Source organism: Macaca nemestrina, chromosome 12 (genome assembly GCF_043159975.1).
Source record: "Macaca nemestrina isolate mMacNem1 chromosome 12, mMacNem.hap1, whole genome shotgun sequence".
Taxonomy (NCBI): Eukaryota; Metazoa; Chordata; class Mammalia; order Primates; family Cercopithecidae; genus Macaca; species Macaca nemestrina.
This window is the reverse complement of record NC_092136.1, coordinates 11,499,228-11,520,523: the sequence shown is the minus strand read 5'-3', so window position 1 is coordinate 11,520,523 and position 21,296 is coordinate 11,499,228. Positions and strand designations below refer to the sequence as shown.

General features: G+C 49.4%; 1 protein-coding gene across 1 annotated transcript; it reads right to left on the bottom strand.

Moving 5' to 3' along the window:
* Positions 1-8,162: 8,162 nt before the first annotated feature.
* Positions 8,163-21,226, bottom strand: LOC105469450 (eukaryotic translation elongation factor 1 gamma). The gene is made up of 10 exons (XM_011720460.2): positions 21,082-21,226; positions 19,863-20,021; positions 19,100-19,163; positions 18,806-18,948; positions 18,234-18,377; positions 14,345-14,474; positions 13,750-13,954; positions 8,852-9,024; positions 8,637-8,761; positions 8,163-8,405 (listed from the first exon to the last, which is right to left on the bottom strand). The coding sequence occupies exons 1-10, from the start codon at positions 21,091-21,093 to the stop codon at positions 8,247-8,249; spliced, it is 1,314 nt and encodes a 437-aa protein (XP_011718762.1). The 5' UTR covers positions 21,094-21,226; the 3' UTR covers positions 8,163-8,246.
* Positions 21,227-21,296: the final 70 nt, after the last annotated feature.

Below are 21,296 nucleotides of genomic sequence, written 5' to 3'. Positions count from 1 at the left end.
GCTGGGATTACAAGCGTGAGCCACCATACCTGGCCTGCTTTTTGTTTGTTTATTTTTACACACCATGTTTTATAAGGAGTATTAAGGAGTTCCTTTGGTCCCTACTTTGCAAAGAAAACCTCCATCTTCTCGAAGGTTTGGACTCCTCTGTGATATTAAGTAAAGGCTTTCCTCTTATAAGAGGGAGGTCAGCCCTGCTGCTGGTGCTCCACCACCGTTCGGAGGCAGCTGGTACCACGGTCCTCCACACACACTGCCAAAGCTGGATGAGCTCTAGGACTTGTCATCACAGGGACACCCCAGCTTCCCCAGAAGTGACACCCCCTCCCTGGGGAGTAGGGGAGGTTCCCTGATATGTACGTGTTTTGTGTGTGTGTGTATGTGTCAGTTTGTGTGTGTGCGCGCGCGTGTCTGTAATGAACCTTGGGCTTTTCTGTTGCCAGGCAACATGCCTCTATTTTGTTCCTATTATGCCTGTTTCCATAGTAACCACAAAGGGGAGCTCTGTGGGCAGGCCCCTGGCCAGGGGATTCCCCTTCCCCTCCCTTCTTTCCACAGTCCCCTTTTCTGAAATCAGCATGTTACAAGGAAGAAAAGAGGTTGACTGCTCAAAGAGTAATCTCAGTTTCTGATCCCAGAAGGGAAATGAGGTGTGTGGTCTGTTTGCAGTCTCTTTAGAAGCAGACTTTTTCCCCCATGAAGGTCCTTTCGCATGATATTCTTAGAAGCAGAGAAATGGGCTGTGCCTGGTGGCTCACACCTGTAATCCCAGCACTTTGGGAGACCAAGGCGAGTGGATCACTTGAGGTCAGGAGCTCGAGACCAGCCTGACCAACCTGGTGAAACCCCGTCTCTATTAAAAATACAAAATTAGCTGGACATGGTGGCACATGTCTGTAATCCCAGCTACTCAGGAGGCTGAGGCAGGAGAATTGCTTGAACCCAAGAGGCGGAGGTTACAGTGAGCCAAGATTGTACCACTGCACTCCAGCATGGGCAAGAAGAGCAAAACTCTGTCTCAAAAAAAAAAGAAGCAGAGAAATGACTGTTAACCCTTCTTAGCACCATCTGGGATCTCCCAGACCCCACCTCCACCCCATACACACACCAGCCCAGGGATTAGCATCCCTGCCAAACAGGCCCTTCTCCACTCACTTCCGTCACTTCCTGATCTGTCATTGTCCCCCCCGTCTAACAGCAAATCTATCTGGTGATTCTGGAATCCAAACATCATTTCCTAAGCAATTCTCAAGCCCCAAACCCTTAACCCTATCCCAAAATATAAAGCCAAGTAAAATCATCCTTCCCCAGCTCAATTCAAATCCCAGCCTGTATTTAAACTTGAAGTTTCAAATAAGGAGTTCCTGAATTTCTTAGATCAGAGAGCTCTGATACACAGAAACTCTCCAATTACACTCAGTCCTAATGAAATCTTCAAGCCGAAGCAGAACCCAAGTTAAAGCTGGTTAGAGAATAAGAGGCATGAGGCTGTCTCCAGTGTTACCGTCTGGGAGGAAAGAAGGCAAAGAAAGACTGTCCAGGCAGGCAGAAGGGAAAGGAATTGGGCAGGGAGAGTGGGACGGTGGACACACGGGTCATGGCTGGATTTCAGGCAGAGAGTTAGGGGTGTGGGGATGCTGTAGGGCAATAAGAGGAGACACGGACCCCAGGTTAAGGAATAGAAGCGACAAGACAGGACTGTATGAGGCTGTGAAGGAAGGAGGGAGGGAGAGAGAGAAAACAGAAGAGCTCAGCACTGCGCTAAGGACTGGGCGGGCTGAGTTGTAAACAGGAGCTGAGGGAGGGAGTTGGAGTAAACGGAGCAGCCAACGCCCCAGCCAGCTACCCTCCCCAGCGGGGAGCAGGGAGGGAGGGGCCGAGGAAGCGGGGAACACCACCTCCTCGCCCCTTTCTTGGAATCTGCTTTTCTCCTGTCCTTTCCAACTTCCTCTGCCTTTCCCCTAGCTTCCTGGGGAAAGGGAGACCAGCCTGGGTTTCCCTCTCTCCTCTGCTTACAGTTCTTAAAGGAGATCAGGCTGAGCAGGGAAGGAAGGGCCTAGGCTGCCCAGAGCCTGAGTCACCACATAGTTGAGGTTCCTGTCACTCGAAGTCCTGCCTCTGTTACACTCCGTGCCCTGTGCCCGCCCCAGGACTTGGATCGCTACATCTGACCCTGGCCCCAGGGCTGGCTCCACTTCCACACTCCTTACCAAGCTACCCTTACCAAGCGACGGGCACAGGAAGCCTTTAGATGCCTCGCTCTCCCTGCCCCTCCACGCCTGGTGTGCTGTGTCCACCACCCTTACCCCTTGGCGTTTGAGGGAAGCATCCTCCTGCTCAGCTTTGGAGCAGAAGTGACTCAGTGAGTAACTGCAAGAATTGGGAAAAGCTCAGATGCCCCCTTGATAAGTCACTTCACCTCTCTGGGCTCCAGTTTCCCCACTGGTAAAATATAAGGTTATTAGAGACAGTCTCTGACAGTCCCTGCAAGAGGTACATTCTGTAAGTCTGAGTCAAAGAGCCGGGTAATTACTACTGAAGAGTGGGATAAAAGGGGTGTGTTTGCTAACCCCTGTCCTAACAGTAGGAGTGGGTGGGGTGGGGCAGGGCAGGGCTGGGCACAGGACTTGCCACTCTAGGGCAGCCAACACCCTAGGCGTCTTGGTGACTCAGGTCCCACACGGAGGACGAGCCGGAAAGCACCCCATGGGTCCCCTGTGAGTCAGGGGAAATGCGGATCTCCCTGAAGGATGACTGCCTGGATTCCCGCTATAACCTACTCTCCTGCCACCTTGAAAGTCTCCCAGGATGGGTACCGTAAGCTCATCATTCCACCTCCCTGGCATGCTCAGCACCTTCCACCCCCCGGCCTGACCTTGGCAGCCTTTCTTCCCTCAGCCCTGAACTCCAGAGCCCTCCTTACCCTCTGACAGCTCCCCCTGCCCTACTACGTTCCCTCCTTCACCCCTTGGCTCTGCCCATCCTCACCATCCACCCCATCCCAGCAGAGCCCGCCAGATGATTGCAAAAGGGCTAAGCCAGCAGAGAGGCCTTCACATGACAGCTGTTCCTGCTGCAGAGGGGAGGGCAGCTGGGAGTGGAGGCACATCCCATGGGAGATCCTATCAGAGATAGCCCCAAACCCTCACTGACCATCCAACCCCCAATCTGCATATCTTGTGTTCAAAAGGTAGAGTCAGTAGGCTTGCCTCGAAATCCTGAGGAAATCAAGAGAACAAAGGGGAGTGGTGGAGAAGGCAGGGGCCTAAGGGAATGAAGAGAGCCCAGGAACACTGAGATGGGGTAGCCAGGACATCACCACTGAGCCAGTACCACCAGCCCAAGGTATTCTCCCTCCAATGGGAGATTCAAGTGACGGAAGCGCTGCCCTCCAGCACCCCCCACCATACCCCACTCCACCCATCCCTTGGGTGCTGAGGCACTGGGACACCCCAGTAATTACCCTGGAGTAAAACAACAGCCTGCTCTGGGAGCCATGCCAGTCTGACTGGAGCAAACAGACAGAAACAGGTGGCAGTTTCTGTAACCTTTCAGGAGCACCAATGTGAGCTCCACAGCACTAGAGGAAGGTAACTGGGTGGGAACCCCAGGATCACATTCAAACATACAGAAGCGGGCTGGGCGCAGTAGCTCACGCCTGTAATCCCAGCACTTTGGGAGGCCAAGGCGGGTGGATTACCTGAGCTCGTAGTTCGAGTCCAGCCTGGCTAACATGGTAAAACCCCATCTCTACTAAAACTACAAAAAAAAAAAAAATTAGCAGGCATGGTGGCACACACCTGTAATCCCAGCTACTCTGGAGGCTGAGGCAGAAGAATTGCTTGAGCCCGGGAGACGGAGGTTGCAGCGGGCCAAGATCATGCCACTGCCCTCCAGCCTGGCCAACAGAGCAAGAGTCTGTCTCCAAAAAAAAAAAAAAAAATACATGAGCACAGCAGGTAGGGGAAGTTAGTGCCCTGCAGTGCCCTATAGGCACACTGGCTAGGGGAGCTGGGGAAGCTACAGCACCCAGAAAAATCCATTTGATGTGTGTGGAGGGAAAGTTCTGAGTTGACAACAAAGAGTGCCCGTTGCCATGAAAACCACAGTATTAATTTCAGAAATGACTGGGTGGAGCCTCCAAAGCACTTCATTCCCCTCCCTTCAACACTCTCGGCTTCCCCCACCTTTCAAAAGGGGAAGTGGCACATTTGGGGCATGTGGGCAGCTGGTGGGATGGGTCCGATCCAGTTAGAGCAGCAGCTGTCCAGCTCCAGCTCAAAGCAGGGCATGAAAAAAAGGAAACAATGTAAGTCTTTCTTGGAAGAACTTTAAAGGTTTTTAACTTTTTAATAAGTGACTTAAGCAGAAGTGCCAACAGCTAAGATAAATAGCTGCTTATAACCAGTATCTACTGGTTTATCTACAAACTAACCAAGTGTCTTTCAGTCCCTCCCATTCACACTCCAGGCTCTGTAAAGATTTTATCTGAGTCAACTGCAACGCTGAGCCCCAACCCCTTCTCCAGTTTCTTTCACCCTCCCTCTGTGGAGGCTCTGAGATTTTGCCCAGTAAGTGGATAAAAGAGCCTCCACCTTCCCTCATTTTACCCTAGTTTTCTAAGATCATGTCCTGCCCTCAGTCCCTGATCCATTCAAACACCCCCTTCCCTTTCTGCTCCTCGCCCCTAGTCTCTGTGCCACGTGCTGGACTGTGGAGCCGGGTCGCCAGCTCTATGTGGTATGACACCCAGCTCTATGTTGGGTGGCATGAGACTCCCTGGAACCAAGAGAAAACTGCCCAGCAACCACAGACATCGACAGGCGCAGGCTCTGATTGGCTACCCACAGCAAAAGCAAGGAAAAGGAAAGATCCATGGAGCCATGGAGAGCCGAGCCCAGCTGGGATGGGAAGGGGAAGAGCCCTTGCTGCAGTGACTCAGGCCTCCCTGGGGCAAGGCGGGGGACAGAAAGAACTCCAGATGTGCTTCCCCTTTCCTGCCTCACATCTGCCGTTAGAAACTTCCACTGTTAACCTCTCCCCTACCCACCACAGCAGAGAAGCCCTCACATCCCAGCCCCGTGTAGAGGCCAACGGCCCAGCCTTCCTGGGGCCACAACCCTCTCCTCTTGAGGCTCCTCCTCCTGCTTGTGGGTACTGGCCCTCGCCCAAGTGCAAGCTCGGCCTCAAACAACAACCTGGCCACTCTTACTCTGCACCACAGCGAGGGCTGGAGGCAGGATGTGCAGATGACTCACTCTTCCTGCAAGCAGAGAGAGGCTGAGGTAGGGGACCCTGCCCCAGCCCAGATCGCCTAGTCCGTGTGGGCTGCCAGGCCCGCTGCTGCCCATGGCCCACCCAGCAGAACCCCACACACACCTCACAGTTGGGCTTCCCTCCTGAGCCTTTCAAGCCGCCCTCTCAAACCTAAACTACTCTTTCAACTTGCTTCCTCCTGTCTGAGGCTTCAGCCACAGGAGGTTACGGTGAGCAAACACCAGGAAGGTGGTGAAGGTCCCACAACCACAGAAGGAGGTGTGATTTGAAACAGAATTTGGGAAGAGTCTGACAGCTTCAGTGAGACCCCAGCAACAAGCTAAGAGGCACAAAAGTCTGCATCTAGCACTTTATTTTTGAGATGGGGGTCTGTGTTGCCCAGGCTGGAGTGCATTGGCTGTTCAGTTGCAATCATGGCAAGCACTGCTAAGGCCTCCAACTCCTGGCCTCAGCCATCCCCCGACCCAAGTCACCAGGACTACAGGAACATGTCAATGCACCACCCGACCTAGCATTTTTACATCGTAGCTAACAAGAGCCCAGGAAGCTCAGAAGAAAGGTATCAAGTTTGGACCCAGTTCAAGATCAGCTGCCAGGGAGCAGAGTCTGAGCAAGCATCAGCCCATCCCCACCCATATGGATTCTAAACCACAACTCTTCACTGCCCACTCCAACAGCAGGTCAAACGTGCTCAGCTGCAGATGACAGCCCAATCCCCTCCCAACTACCAACCCGTGCTATGTACTTGGCTTCCCCATCCAAGCCAAGAGCCCTTTTCTGTGCCTGGACTAAGAAACAGCATAAAAAAACCACACACAAAACCGTAAGCTGGGGACCAAAGGCAGTCACCCGTTTCTGCATATGCCTCAAAACGTGACTCAATCTAGAGGTTTCCAATTTCACCCAAACTGTTACATTTACAGGGAGATCTTCAACGATCTTCAGAAAAGACAGAAGAGCAAGAAAATCTGAAAAGGATATAATAAAAATTAAGCTCAAAGGGGAAAAAAGGGTAACCTTTGGCCTGAGCAGGATATTAGCTGACAATTACAACCACTCTACCTTCTAGGAGGCAGCAGGGCGTGGACACAGGCTTCAAGAGTGACACCCGCCGGGCGCAGTGGCTCAGCCTGTAATCCCAGCACTTTGGGAGGCCAAGGTGGGCGAATCACGAGGTCAGGAGTTCAAGACCAGCCTGGCCAACATGGTGAAACCCTGTCTCTACCAAAAATACAAAAATTAGCTGGGCATGGTGGCATGTGCCTGTAATCCCAGCTACTCAGGAGGCTGAGGCAGAACTGCTTGAAGCGGGACTCAGGAGGTGGAGGTTGCGGTGAGCCGAGACCACACCATTGAACTCCAGCCTGGGCAACAAGAGTAAAACTGTCTCAAAAAAAAAAAAAAAAAAAAAGTGACACCCAAGCGAGGCGTGATGGCATACGCTTATAATACCACCTACTAAGGGGGCTGAGGCGGGAGGATCACTTGAGACCAGGACTTCAAAACTATAGCACGATTGAGCCTGTGTACAGCCAGCCACTGTACTCCGGCCTAGGCAACAGAGCAAGAACCCCTGCTCTCTAATAAAAAAATTTAAAACATTTTCCTGACCCAGTTTTACCAAAAAAATTTTAAAGTAAAAAAAAAAGGCCGGGCGCGGTGGCTCAAGCCTGTAATCCCAGCACTTTGGGAGGCCGAGACGGGCGGATCACGAGGTCAGGAGATCGAGACCATCCTGGCTAATATGGTGAAACCCCGTCTCTACTAAAAAATACAAAAAACTAGCCGGGCGAGGTGGTGGGCGCCTGTAGTCCCAGCTACTCGGGAGGCTGAGGCAGGAGAATGGCGTAAACCCGGGAGGCGGAGCTTGCAGTGAGCTGAGATCCGGCCACTGCACTCCAGCCTGGGCGACAAAGCGAGACTCCGTCTTAAAAAAAAAAAAAAAAAAAAAAAAGTGACACCCACTGGGTTCAAAACTCTGCCTCTAACACTTAAAATGTGTGATCACAGGCAAGTTAGTGAAATCTCTAAACCCCTATGCTTCCCGTTAGAAATCAGGGATACCACCAGCCTGACAATGCAGCCGGGAAAGGGCCAACGGGCCGGGCCAGGCCAGTGCCTGTTCTGAGTAGTCTATGCCTTGCCCTGCAGGTTTGAGGCATCTGAACTACAGCCCTAGGGCAGGCATGGTGATGCATGCCTATCATCCCAACACTTTGGGAGACCAAGGCAGGACGACCGCTGGAGCTCAAGTTTGAGACCAGCCTGGGCAATATGGCAAAACCCCATCTCTACAAAAAAAAAAAAAAAGAAAGAAAATTAGCTGGGTGTGGTGGTGCACACCTATAGTCCCAGCTACTCGGGAGGCTAAGGTGGGAGGATGGCTTGAGCCTGGGAGACGGAGGTTGAGCTGAGACTGCACCACTGCATTCCAGCGTGGGCAACAGAGCCAGACCTTGTCTCAAAAAAACAAAACAAAAGAAACTACAACCCTTGCATATTGTCAGCTACCTACCTCACAGGACAGTTATAGGAAATAATGTAAAGTTTCTTTGCACTCTGAATTATACATGTTAGCTCTTGTTATTAGCAGCTATTCTCTCCCTTCACTGGGAAAGGCCTGGAATCTGACCCCTACGAATTAGGTAGTCACAAAGCCCCATGTCACTATCCGCCCCAACTGCTTCCGCTCTTTCCCAGCTAGAAGACAGTCATCACCGTAGGAGGCAGGGTAATTAAAATCACAAGTGAACACAGGCCTCTATTTCTGTTCTTCTGAAGTCTTCTCTCCTGCATATCGAGGTACTGCAAACACAGAAAGTACCCTGCTTCAACATATTTACTCCCCTTGAAGACGCCACCACTCACAAAGGAGGCAGGACAGGTAAGGGTTCAATGTTCAGTTTCCTTTAATGACCCCCATCTCCCTGAAGGGCAGGTGCAGGCAGCTAGGCGATGGCAAGAGATGTTCACTTGAAGATCTTGCCCTGATTGAAGGCTTTGCCCACATGCTGGAAGGCCCCCTCCCAGGAAAAGTACTCTCGAACCAGCGTCTGGGTCTCCTCGCTGCCAGGATCCAGTTTCCGCCATGTGTATGACTCGTAGTCCACCTGCCAATCTGGACTCAGCTGGGGATAAAAAGCCAGCACGTGGTCAAGTTATGAGACACCACCCCACACCTGTGTTACTTCCAGCTCAAACACATGTCATCAGACCCCAGGTCTACTATGAACATGAACTGCTCCTTCCTATAAGCATTCCTGCACCCTTCTCAACGTCCATCAGCTCAGAAATAAAACACAATAATTCCTATACCCCTGCCCCACCCTAAAGAGACTCCTCTCCTCCACCTTCCTCACCGGAAAGGCAAGCTCCTGGCCTCGGAAGACCCAGACTCCAGAAATGGAGCTGCTATTGTTGGTTCCAAAGAGGATGACACTGGCGAAGGCATTCTTCCTCAGCTTGTCCAGTCGCTGGAACATTCCTGAAGGGGCAAGCAAGAACATTCAGCCTTTGGAATCACAGCACTTGCTACTCTTTGTTCTCCTTCCTCGTCTCAGACCCGCTCTCTTACCAGTGATGAGATTGCAGCTCATGAAGGTCTGAGTGAGTTCTTCAGGGAAGCGATACTCTGAGTACCACAGGGACCAGCCGTCCTTATCAAAGTGTTCCCAGAAATATGGCAGTGCCACAGAGAGTGTGTCCTCATTGGAGTACTTGCGCTTAAATTCATCCAACACAAAGGTACTAAGAGGAAGAAAGCATGGGGGTCAACAAGGAGGAGGGTTGCCAGGCTAAGAAAAGTGAAGGGTGCTTTCTTTTCAGCTTTACTAATATAAAGGAAACGGTCACTGCGCTGGCAGATGTGTATGACCTTATGAGGGAAGAGAGCTCAAGGGGTTTGAAAAGGGGCCTAGGACACTCCTCTGCGTAAGTATGCAAGGCATGTGGAGGGTGAACTCAAAGAGGGGCTCATGAGATGTGCCCCAGGAAGGGCATGGACAACTACTGCCCCCAGGTGGTGACAGAGTGAGGATTCTTTTTCCCTGCTCAGGCCCTCCAGGCTGTTTTCCATGAACCACACTCAGTCACTGACTCATCCAAGTTTCTTCCCCCCACCATACAGGCCTCTTCAGGTTACACAAGCTGTAACAGGAATGTAAGCAATGAACATTCTCAAAGGGCCTCCACCCCAAATCTTACACCCATGTCCTTTAGTCCCTCTCTGCCTATAAACAAGCTTTAGTCTTTTTCGAGGTTTTCTGATGCTGGAAAGCCCTTAGGTTCAGGTTATCTTAAAAGCAATCTGGCATACTGAGCCAAGAATGCCAGCATCAATATAGCAGAGGTCACTCCCTCCATGGTTGGAGATCTGTTTTCTTTCTTTCCAATTATAAACACATACACTGGCCGGACGTGGTGGCTCACGCCTGTAATGCCAGCACTTTGGGAGGCCGAGGCGGGTGGATCACCTCCTGTCCAGAGTTGGAGACCAGCCTGACCAACAAGGTGAAACCCCGTTTCTACTAAAAATACAAAAATTAGCCGGGCATGGTGGCAGGCTGAGACAGGAGAATTGCTTGAACTCTGGAGGCGGAGGTTGCAGTGAGCAGAGATCATGCCACTGCACTCTAGCCTGGGCGATAGAGGAAGAGTCCCGTCTAGGGGCAAAAAAAAAAAAAAAAAAAGGCCAGGCAGTGGCTCACACCTGTAATCCCGACACTTTGGGAGGCCGAGGCGGGCAGATCATGAGGTCAAGAGATCAAGACCATCCTGGCCAACATGGTGAAAATCCATCTTTACTAAAAATAAATAAATAAATAAAATAAAATAAAATAAAAAGTTGGTGGCATGCGCCTGTAGTCCCAGCTACTCGGGAGGCTGGGGCAGGAGACTTGCTTTAACCCAGGAGATGGAGGCTGCAGTGAGCCGAGATTGCACCACTGCACTCCAGGCTGGCAACAGAGCAAGACTCCATCTCTCTCTATATGTGTGTGTGTACATATACATATATATATATATATATATGCTGACTGAAGAAAATCACCTATAATGCCAACGAACAGGATAATCTTTTTATGTATTTTCCTATAGCCTTTGATTTTCCAAAGATGTAGCCATGACATATATGCAGTTTTGTGCTTATACTTTGTTGTTACTGTGACATGCTATCCATAGTGTTAAGAATTCTGCCATCCTGTCTCTACAAAAAATTTTAAAATTAGCTAGGAGCTGGGCACCGTGGCTCACGCCTGTTATCCCAGCTACTCAGAAGGCTGAGGCAAGATAATTGCTTGAGTCCAGGAGGCAGAGGTTGCAGTGAGCCGAGATCACACCACTGCACTCCAGCCTGGGAGACAGAGCAAGACCCTGTCAAAAAAGCAAAACAATTTCTTGCACTAGCAGTCCCAGCTACTCAGAAGGCTGAGGTAGAAGGACCACCTGAGATCAGGAGTTGGAGACCAGACTAAGCAACACAGCAAGCCCCTACCTCAAAAACAGAATTCTTTGCAAACATTTTAATGGCCAAATAATCTTCTAATGCAGGATTGTGCCACAAATCTACTAAACACTGAACATTAAACTGAATGTTTAGTTGGTTCTACTGTTCGTAGCATAAATATTGCCACGAGTATCAATTTCACTCAATCCTTATAACCCATGAGTTACGAACTGTTACCCTGACCCTCCCCTCTCTTTACAGATGAGACCAAGTAGAATGACTGGTCCAAGTTTACACTGTAGCAAAGCAGAGGATCTGTCCTTTAACCCGAGGTCCCAGGTTCCTTTCCAAATGCATAAGAGACCTCATCTGAGGACTCTTAAAACCTCAACCACACCAAAAGTGGGGCTAGGAATTGTTTCACACCTTCCTGAGCTGTGCAAGCTTTGTTATTTGTTCTGAGACAGGGTCTTGCTCAGTCACCCAAGTGCAGGGGCATGATCATGGCTCACTGCAACCTCAACCTCCTGGGCCCAAGTGACCCTCTCACCTCAGCCTGCCAAGCAGTGTGAGCCACCGTGCTTCACCTAGCTGGGTCTTAAAAGAACTAGAATTAAAACCTGGACATTGATAGCTTGGTCTTTTAGGACATCACTTTTAGGACACTAAAAATGCTGGGGGAGCCGGAGGCGGTGGCTCACGCCTGTAATCCCACCACTTTGGGAGGCCAAGGCAGGCGGATTGCCTGAGGTCAGGTCGAGACCAGCCTGATCAACATGGTGAAACTCTGTCTCTACTAAAAATACAAAAATTAGCCGGGCATGGTGGCGCGCACCTGTAATCCCAGCTACTCAGGAGGCTCAGGCAGGAGAATTGCTTCAACCCGGGAGGTGGAGACTGCAGTGAGCAGAGATCACACCACTGCATTTCAGCCTGGGCAAAAGAGTGAGACTCTGTCTCAGAAAACAAAACAAAACAGAACAAAACAGAACAAAACAAAGGCTGGGAGCAGTGGCTCTTATCTGTAATCCCAGCACTTTGGGAGGTAGAGGTGGGCGGATCACGAGGTCAGGAGTTCGAGACCAGCCTGCCCAGCATGGTGAAACTCTGTCTCTACTAAAAATACAAAAAATTAGCCGGGCATGGTGGCACACGCTTGTAGTCCCAGCTACTTGGAAGGCTGAGGCAGGAGAATCGCTCGAACCGGGGAAGTGGAGGTTGCAGTGAGCTGAGATTGCACCACTTCACTCCAGCCTGGGTGACAGAGTGAGACTCCGTCTCAAAAAAAAAAAAAAAAAAAAAAAAGCCAGGTACAGTGGCTCACACCTGTAATTCCAGCACTTTGAGAGGCCACAGATCGCTTGAGCCCAGGAGTTTGTGACCAGCCTGGGCAACATAGTAAGACCTAGTCTCTACAAATAATAAAAAATTAGCTGGGTGTGGTGGTGTGTGCCTTTGTCCCAGCTACTCCAGAGGCTGAGGTGGGAGGATCGCTTGAATCCAGGAGGATTCGAGGATCGCTTGAATCCAGGCGACTGCAGTGAGCCGTGATCATGCTACTGCACTGCAGACTGGACTAAGTAAAACCCTGTTCAAAACAAACAAACAAACAAACAACAACAACGAAAAACCTTGGGGAAAGCATTTCTGGTAGCCCTATAGGACACCATAGTAACCCAACAAATATACATTAATAAACATTCCCAAAAGCATGTTAAGAAAATGTAAAGTTTATTAAAGATTTTAAGTTTACTACTGCCTCATTTATTTCCTGCCCAGAGTACTGACCTACTATATGTGAAAATCTCTAGCTAATAATTAACGTCTGAGTTACAACACAGTATGTAATTTGGGTTAGTTATCATGACCTATTTACACACACCAAAAATCCTCCTCACTCTTGACCTGCACCTGTGCTCAATTCAAGGCAAATCACTAGTTCAAAAAATACATCTTTAAAGAGCGCCTGCATCTGGATGGAGTCTTCCTGGTCTTGTACAAAGTACCCGTGAGTAAGAACTTTCAGCTACACCCCAAGTTGCACTTGTCCATTGGTGCAATGCTTGTAATTCACAACTCTATGCACAGCTATTGTGTCCCTACCAGTGGATGCTCCTTTAGGCTGGTTCACCCTGCATCAAAGTCATTACAAAATGGGAGAAGGTCAAATGTAAACCCTAACAGACCAAGTAGTGAAAAGATGAATGGCTTTGGAGTGAGCGGGAGCAAAAAATGCAGAGAAAGAGGAGTTTCAAAGCAAAGTGACCACCGAATATAGATTTCTCATACTGTTTGAACTCTCAATAAAATGACTTGGAGCAGTGATGGAAGACTGACTCCATCCCAGAGGACTGGGCAGGCACTCAGTGTCCTACTTGTTTCACGCCAAAAGTCTCGCTTTCATTATATTATTTTTTCCAAGAACCCCTGCCTTTAACTGAAAAAAGCATACAGAGGACACCTACTTTCTTCTACTTGGGGACTTAACTCCCCCCAGTTGTGGAACAATGAACTAGACAGACACTACTTAGCTATGATCTTCATCCTTTTTCTTAGTGAGCAATTTTTGTACAGTCTGATTCAGCAAAACAGAAAACAAAACAATGCAAAGGACCCTGCTCTGGCATCCACTGCCTCGGCACAGCCAGCCGCGCAGCGCCACCCAAGGCTCTCTGCACTTTCTTCTTCCCCACCCCTCTCCCTGTATTTGTTCTCAGAGCTCTCAAATGGTCAAATGAGCTTGCTCAAAACCAGTTTACCACTATATGAAAATCTGTTCCTGTCTTTGTTGGAATAGGAGTTCAATCTTCCCCAGCACTGGCTGTATTTGGAACTTGCTCTCCACAATCAAAATTTGCCCAATTCCTGATGATCAGCCTACAAAGCTGCTTTATTTGCAACTAAAATATACCTTTAACTTTATATGAACCTAAAATTCTGGCTCTAGCTGTGTGTGAAGGGGGACAGACACATAAAGGTGAGAACAGGCCTTCTCTGGTCCCACACCCTCCACCCTCCAATATCCTTACCTCTTGGGCAAGTGAGCGAAGGGGTCCTTGGCCTTGGGCTCAGCAGCCAGCGCCTGCTCACATTCATCCATCTCCTCCTCAGGAGCAGGGGCAGCCGCCTTTTTCTCCTCCTTCCGCTCAGCCTGGGGCTTCTGCTTCTCTTCCCGTGAACCCTTCTCTTTCCGTGGTGTATCTTTTTTAGGCTGGGTCTCTGCAAACTTTTTAGCTGGTGCAGAGGAAGGGAGGAAAGTGAATGAATGTTCTGCCTCTTTCCACACCCCTCCAAAACCACACAGGGTAAGCAGAGTAACAGAGGAAACTGACGAATGGGACAAGTAAGGAACCTAGGCTCCAGACAGCCCATCAGTTCACTGTATGTCCTCCAGCAAGAACACACCCTTAGCAACAAATACTTTATATCCCAACTCTACACACTAATACAAATTAGGGTATGAGTGTGCATGAAACAAATTGCACATAATATTAATTACTACATTGACACCCTACATTCTGCAGATCCCTATAACCCAAAAGCAAGACAGGAAATCAAGGGGCTGATGCGGAGCAAACCAGACCCTGATCCTGGCCATATGCCTCCTGATCTCCTCAGACTCACCATCAAACTGGGCCATCTTCTCACACAGCTTCACTTCCCCCAAGACAGCCCGGAACTGGGGCTGATTAATGCAGGTGAGGAACCAGCGGTTGGTATTGGGAAAGGCCTGGCGGAAAGAAGGCTCTAGGACCTGCCAGGACATAAGGGTGGAAACAAAGTCAGTGGAAAGGCCCTGTCCACAGCAAGAACCCTTGCTCTAAGTCCCAGTGCCCACCTTCTTTTCAAACCCTATAGACAACAGCGTCATACAACATCATCCTTCCCTGGATTACTTCCCATTTCTTCATTTTTTTATTTTATTTTATTTTTTTTTTTGAGACAGAGTCTCGCTCTGTCGCCCAGGCTGGAGTGCAATGGCGTGATCTCAGCTCACTGCAGCCTCTGCCTCCTGGGTTCAAGTGATTCTCGCAAGTGATTCCTGTGCCTCAGCCTCCTGAGTAGCTGGGACTACAGGTGCCCACCACGATGCCCAATTAATTTTTGTATTTTTAGTAGAGATGGGGTTTCCCCGTTGGCCAGGCTGTTCTCAAACTCTGACCTCAAGTGATCTGCCTGCCTTGGCTTCCCAAAGTGCTGGGATTACAGGTGTGAGCCACCGTGCCCGACCCAAGTAAATTAATTTTTACAAGCGCTTTAAGAGGCTGGACGCAGTGGTTCATGCCTGTAATCCCAGAACTTTAGGAGGCTAAGGCAAGTGGATCATGAGGTCAGGAGATCAAGACCATCCCGGCTAACACGGTGAACCCCGTCTCTACTAAAAATAAAAAAAGTTAGCTGGGGGTGGTGACGGGCACCTGTAGTCCCAGCTACTCGGGAGGCTGAGGCAGGAGAATGGTGTGAACCTGGGAGGCGGAGCTTGCAGTGAGCAGAGATCGTGCCACTGTACTCCAGCCAGGGTGACAAAGTTAAGACTCCGTCTCAAAAAACAAAACAAAACAAAAAATTAGCCGGGCGTGGTGGCACACGCCTGTAGTCCCAGTTACTCCAGAGGCTGAGGCAGGAGACTCACTTGAACCCAGGAGGAGAAGGTTGCAGTGAACCAAGATCACGCCACTGCACTCCAACCTAGGTGACAGAGTGAGACTTTGTCTCAAAAAAAAAAAAAAAAAAAAAAAAAAAGTAATAGAGATGGAATAGAGATGGGGTCTCACTATGTTGCCCAGACTGATCTTGAACTCGTATGCTCAAGCAGTCCTCCCACCCTGGCCTCCTGAAGTGCTGGGATTACAGGTATGAGCCACCACACCCCGCCTCCATTTCTTTTTTTTTTTTTTTTTTTTTTTTTTGAGACAGAGTCTCGCTCTGTCGCCCAGGCTGGAGTGCTGTGGCCGGATCTCAGCTCACTGCAAGCTCCACCTCCCGGGTTCCCGCCATTCTCCTGCCTCAGCCTCCCGAGTAGCTGGGACTACAGGCGCCCGCCACCTCGCCCGGCTAGTTTTTTGTATTTTTTAGTAGAGACGGGGTTTCACCGTGTTAGCCAGGATGGTCTCGATCTCCTGACCTCCTGATCCGCCCGTCTCGGCCTCCCAAAGTGCTGGGATTACAGGCTTGAGCCACCGCGCCCGGCCCTCCATTTCTTTTTCTAATCTTTTTGTTCAGTGCAGTACAGTTTAATGGATGGACGCTTGGGTCCATCCTCTATTTAGGAGTAGGAATAATAATTGTCTTGCTCCTTTAGAAAACTATTTCAGAGCTACTGTTTCCAATCTTTTAAATTTCACATGTCGGCCAGGCGCGGTGGCTCACACCTGTAATCCCAGCACTTTGGGAGGCCAAGGCAGGCGGATCACCTGAGGTCAGGAGTTCGAGACCAGCCTGGCCAACACGGTGAAACCCCGCCTCTACTAGAAGTACAAAAATTAGCCGGGCATGGTGGCACATGCCTGTAATCCCAGCTACTCGGGAGGCTGAGGCAGGAGAATCGCTTGAACTCGGGAGGCGGAGGTTGCAATGAGCCGAGATCGCACCATCACACTCCAGCCTGGGAGACAAGAGCGAGACCTCGTCACAAAAAAAAAAAGGTTGAGACCCACAGAGGGGTATCAACTACTTATTTTGCCAAATAAAATCTAAACACTATAGATATTTACTATCTACATTGGCCATACTATACACACACACACACACCCATCAAACTTCAAAAAGTAAAGAACATTCAAACCGATTTAGAATGGATAGCCCTGGCTGGGCGCGGTGGCTCATGCCTGTAATCCCAGCAATTTGGGAGGCCAAGGCGGGTGGATCACCTCACATCCAGAGATCGAGACCAGCCTGACCAACATGGCAAAACCACAAAATTAGCTGGGTTTGGTGGTGCATGCCTGTAATCCCAGCTACTTGGGAGGCTGAGGCAGGAGAATTGCTTGAACCTGGGAGGTGGAGGTTCCAGTGAGCCAAGATCGTGTCACTGCACTCCAGCCTGGGTGACAGAGCAAGACTCTGTCAAAAAAAAAAAAAAAAAGAAGAATGGATAGTCCTTCAAATTAAAGTTAGTGTCTGGTGTATTGGCCATGGTCAAAGACAAATAAGAATAAACAGCTTCGCGTAGAACTGTTGTTATTTTTTAGTTTGCAAAGATCAGAAGAGGAAAAAAATCTTGTCATGGAAACAGAACATAGCAATCAGAGTGCTGGTTCCACAGTACTTGGGTTCAAATTCTACTCTACCACTTATTAGACTCACTAAGATGATCCCCATGAGGCCCCTGGCACAGGGTCTGGCATGCAGTAAGTGTTTTTCTCTTTGCTATGATCACATTACTATTCTGGACCAGCGTGAGTCCAAAAGCTTTTATTTGGAAACCAGTGACTTGTCATTCTTTTTTGACCCAATAACCTTGACAGTGATTATTACTACCCTGATTTTATAGATTGCAAAAAGTAAAAAACGGGGACTAAAGCAATTCACCCACAAATAACTCTTTACCTACATTGGTAAACAATGAAGCCAAGGCTTCAACCTGTACTTGTCTCCAAAAGAGCCTTTTTTTTTTTTTTTTTGAGATGGAGTCTCGCTCTTGTCCGCCAGGCTGGAGTGCAGTGGCTCAATCTTGGCTCACTGCTACCTCCACCTCATGGGTTCAAGTGATTCTCCTGCCTCAGCCTGCCAAGTAGCTGGGATTACAGGTGCCTACCACCACGCCTGGCTAATTTTCGTATTTTTAAGACAGGGTTTCGCCATGCTGGCCAGGATGGCCTCAAACTCCTGACCTCAAGTGATCCACCTGCCTAGGCCTCCCAAAGTGCTGGGATTATAGGTGTTAGACACAGTGCCTGGCCTGCCTCCAAAAAGATCTTAATGCTTCGCTACCATCATCACCTCTGTCTTCACAACTAAGAATAACCAATCTTCCCAAGAAATATGGCAACAAACTAAACATCTTAGCTGCCAAACAGGAACTAAAGGCAAGACATTACCCAACTTCTTAAGACAAGGGAAAGCAAGTGATGGTATTCAGTCCTGGGATTCCTGGCTGTTTTTTGTTTGTTTATTTGTTTTGAGACGAAGTCTCACTCTGTTGCCCAGACTGGAGTGCAGTGGGGCAATCTCTGCTCACTGCAACCTCCACCTCCCAGGTTCAAGTGATTCTTGTGCCTCAGCCTCCCAGGTAGCTGGAACTATAGGTGTGCGCCACCACACCCAGCTAATTTTTGTATTTTTAGTAAGGACGGGGTTTCACCATGTTAGCCAGGCTGGTCTCAAACTCCTGACCTCAGGTGATCTGCCTACCTCGGCCTCCCATTGTGTTCGGATTACAGGTGTGAGCCACTGCACCCAGCTCTAGCTGTTTTCCAAGCCCTCAGCAGAATACAGGGTAACATAGATACCTTGTCACTTTGCTTCTAATCCCCATCTACCCTCTGCCAAAGAGATTCTCCATAAACTTCACCTGCTTATAGAGCCACAACAGGGTGCAGACAACTGTGATGTCAGCCAATGTCACTCGTTCGCCCACCAGAAAAGTCCTCGTCTTCAAGTGAGCATCCAGCAGCCCCAGAATTCGCCTCACTTCCTCCTTTGCATTCTCAGTGGCCTAGTGATTCAACATGATAAAACTCATCAGTGGGTACCAATCCCTTTCCCTCACCTCCCCAATTAATAGAACTAAGAAGGCTATTTCACCTAGAAGTCTGAGCTCACCCTCACCCTCTTTCAATGGAGACAGACCCTAGGATCATTCTAAATATATCATAAAGGAACTTTAGAGGTCCTCTGGTCCAGCCACCCCCTTTACCATTTGGTATAATCTCTTCACAGCAGCAATCCCTCTTGTGACCACTCATGACAGACACTTCCTCCATCAACTGCCCACTACTTCAAACTTGTACCCCAGAGAGTACGTCTTCTCATTGCCTATATATCCTTGGCACCTTTTTTTCAACCTATTTTATTTCTTACTCCCAACACCCAGGAGCTAAGGCCACCCCTGCCCCTGGCTTCTCCCAAAGTTCCAAGGCTCACCTGTTTGTTGTGGTGCATGATGCCCAAGGTGGGGAATACCCAGGTACTGGCTGGGGGCACTATGTCGGAATCAGCAAAGCTCACCCACTGCACCACCTGGGCTGCTGCCTCTGGAGTACTTCCCCGCAGCTCCTCATTGCTCACTGCAGAGGCAGAACACAAAGGTCAGAACTCTGGGGGAATGCCAACACCAGTCCAGGTCCTGAAGAATTCCTTCATATCCATCCCCGCTCACACCCTCTTGTACACCCTCACCTCCAAATTCTCCCATTCCCATATACCCCTGCAAATTACCATAGTAGGCAATGGCGTTGCTCTCAAACACACAGAATCCATCGTCACCCTCAAATGCTGGAACCTGGGGACAAAGCAGTTAAAAGATAAGGTAAAACACACAAAATTTCTCCCTACCCAATACCAGAAGCCAAACTGCTTTGGATAAAAATACTTATGTAAGACTGACGATCCTCACTATCCAAACTCTCCATACTATCTGATACTCAAGAACCATAAATAAATACTTCAAGAGCTGGGCATCCTTTGCAATCTGAATTCACAATGTTAACTAGGAAGCACAATAGATTTGAATATTACAAGATATTTGTATGAAATCTCTGGATCAAACAAGCAGAAGACCAAAAGTAACTCCTGTATCAATGTATCAGTGCAAGTATTAGTGTGTGACCCAGATCCACATAGTACTTCATCTCCTCCATTCTTAGCATGTTTTTTCACCTATCTCTGTAAACCCCTTGGGGTAAGAATCCTGCCCATAACAGACAATCTGATACATTTGCACTGAAAATGCTTAGTCAAAACTCATTCTCTTTCCCACAAAGTAAACTCGTGAATGTATAAAGTCACAGAATAGCTCTGTACTTTTTTTTTTTTTTACAACTACATGTGAATCTGCATTTATCTCAAAATAAAATCACTGAAATATTGAAGAAAATAACATGGGAAGCTCTCTTTTAGAGATGGGGGCCATCTCCAGAATGATAGAATCCCAGGCCTTCGTTTCTCAGAACCGAAGGACACTCCCCATCTCCCAACTCACCTTGCCGGCAGGAAATTTGCGGAGAAATTCAGGGGTGCGGTTGGTTTGGCCAAAATGGAAGTGGGGTGGTGCGGAGAGCACGCGGACCTGAGCCCCGCTGTACTGAGCAGCGATGAGAGCCTTGAAGGCCCTCCAGTTTTCAGGATACGTATACAGGGTCTATGAAAGAAAGAGAGGAACAAAATTAATAAGAGCATTAGGGTCCCAGTCCTAAATGCCACTCCCCAGGATGTCTTGCCTGAATAATCCCAATGTGTTCAACTCACCCTTTTACTTCCTCTGGTGAACCAAGTCCTTTAACACTTGTCATATGTAATCAGAATCCTCCGAAATACCAAGAACAGAACTACACACCAACTGCTAAATAAAGCTTGTTGACAGATTTGACCTTCCCTAAGGACACCTCTAGAAGCATTCTCTTTCCCTCAAATCTATCTCCCAAGAAATCCAGAACTTCTAGCTCCATCAGACTCCATCTGCCTACAAACATACTCCCTTCCCTTCACGGAGCCCTCGTTTCATTCATTGATGGTTCCGAGCGCCTGCCTACTCTACTGCTCAGCTGCTCTAAGGCACGCACAACGATCGAGAGATTTCTAGTTCCTCTCAGAGTGGCCAGAGATAGGGGATGGCATGCCGTCTTCTTAAATCAACTCCTCTCCCTCAAAAGCTTTTCTTTCCGTGTCGCGCATACCATCCCTCCGGTCCTGTCCCGCAGCAAGTTCCCCGGCGTTGCCTTCTCTATTAAGCTGGCCAGCGGACTCCAATTGGTCTGACTTCACTGTCCGGAGAATCCTCTCGCTCCCAAACCTCCCTGACAGACTACCTTTAACCGTGCCAGCCGGACCTGCCTACAAAGACCCGCTCTTCACCCTGTCCCCGCTATTACTCCACAAAACGGTCACAGAAGTTCGTCAACCTACCCAGATACTACGCCTCAAGGCGGCAATAGAGCCGAACCCCTTTTTCAGGCTTCGGACGGCCCAGATTCGGCATCCCTTTTCTCCTCTTCCCCAGACCCTTCCACCTCTGGCCTCCGAGAGCCCCAGCCTCAGTTCCCCTCCAGGCCGTAGGAACCCTGCTCTCCAGCAGTACGGTCTGTAGACCCAGAATCAGTTCCCCATTCAGCCTCAGAACTCCTCTGGCGCCGACTGGCCCCACTCGGGCAAAGGATGGCGGTGGATAGGATGACCCGAACCACCAGCGCCGGCAAACTTACCCCAGCCGCCATGGTGATTCCGCAAAGAAAGGGGGTGGGGTTCTCCCCGCTGCCGCAAAGTAAGCCGCCCAGGAGAGAAAGGAGGGGGAAAGGGGAGAGCCGTGGAGAAACAGCAGCCGGAAAGCGAGGACGACACAGAAGACATACGTACGACAGTTCGGTATCCAGTGGCGCCGAATTGGAAAAAGAACGGAGTGGGTGGGGCCTGCTGGCCA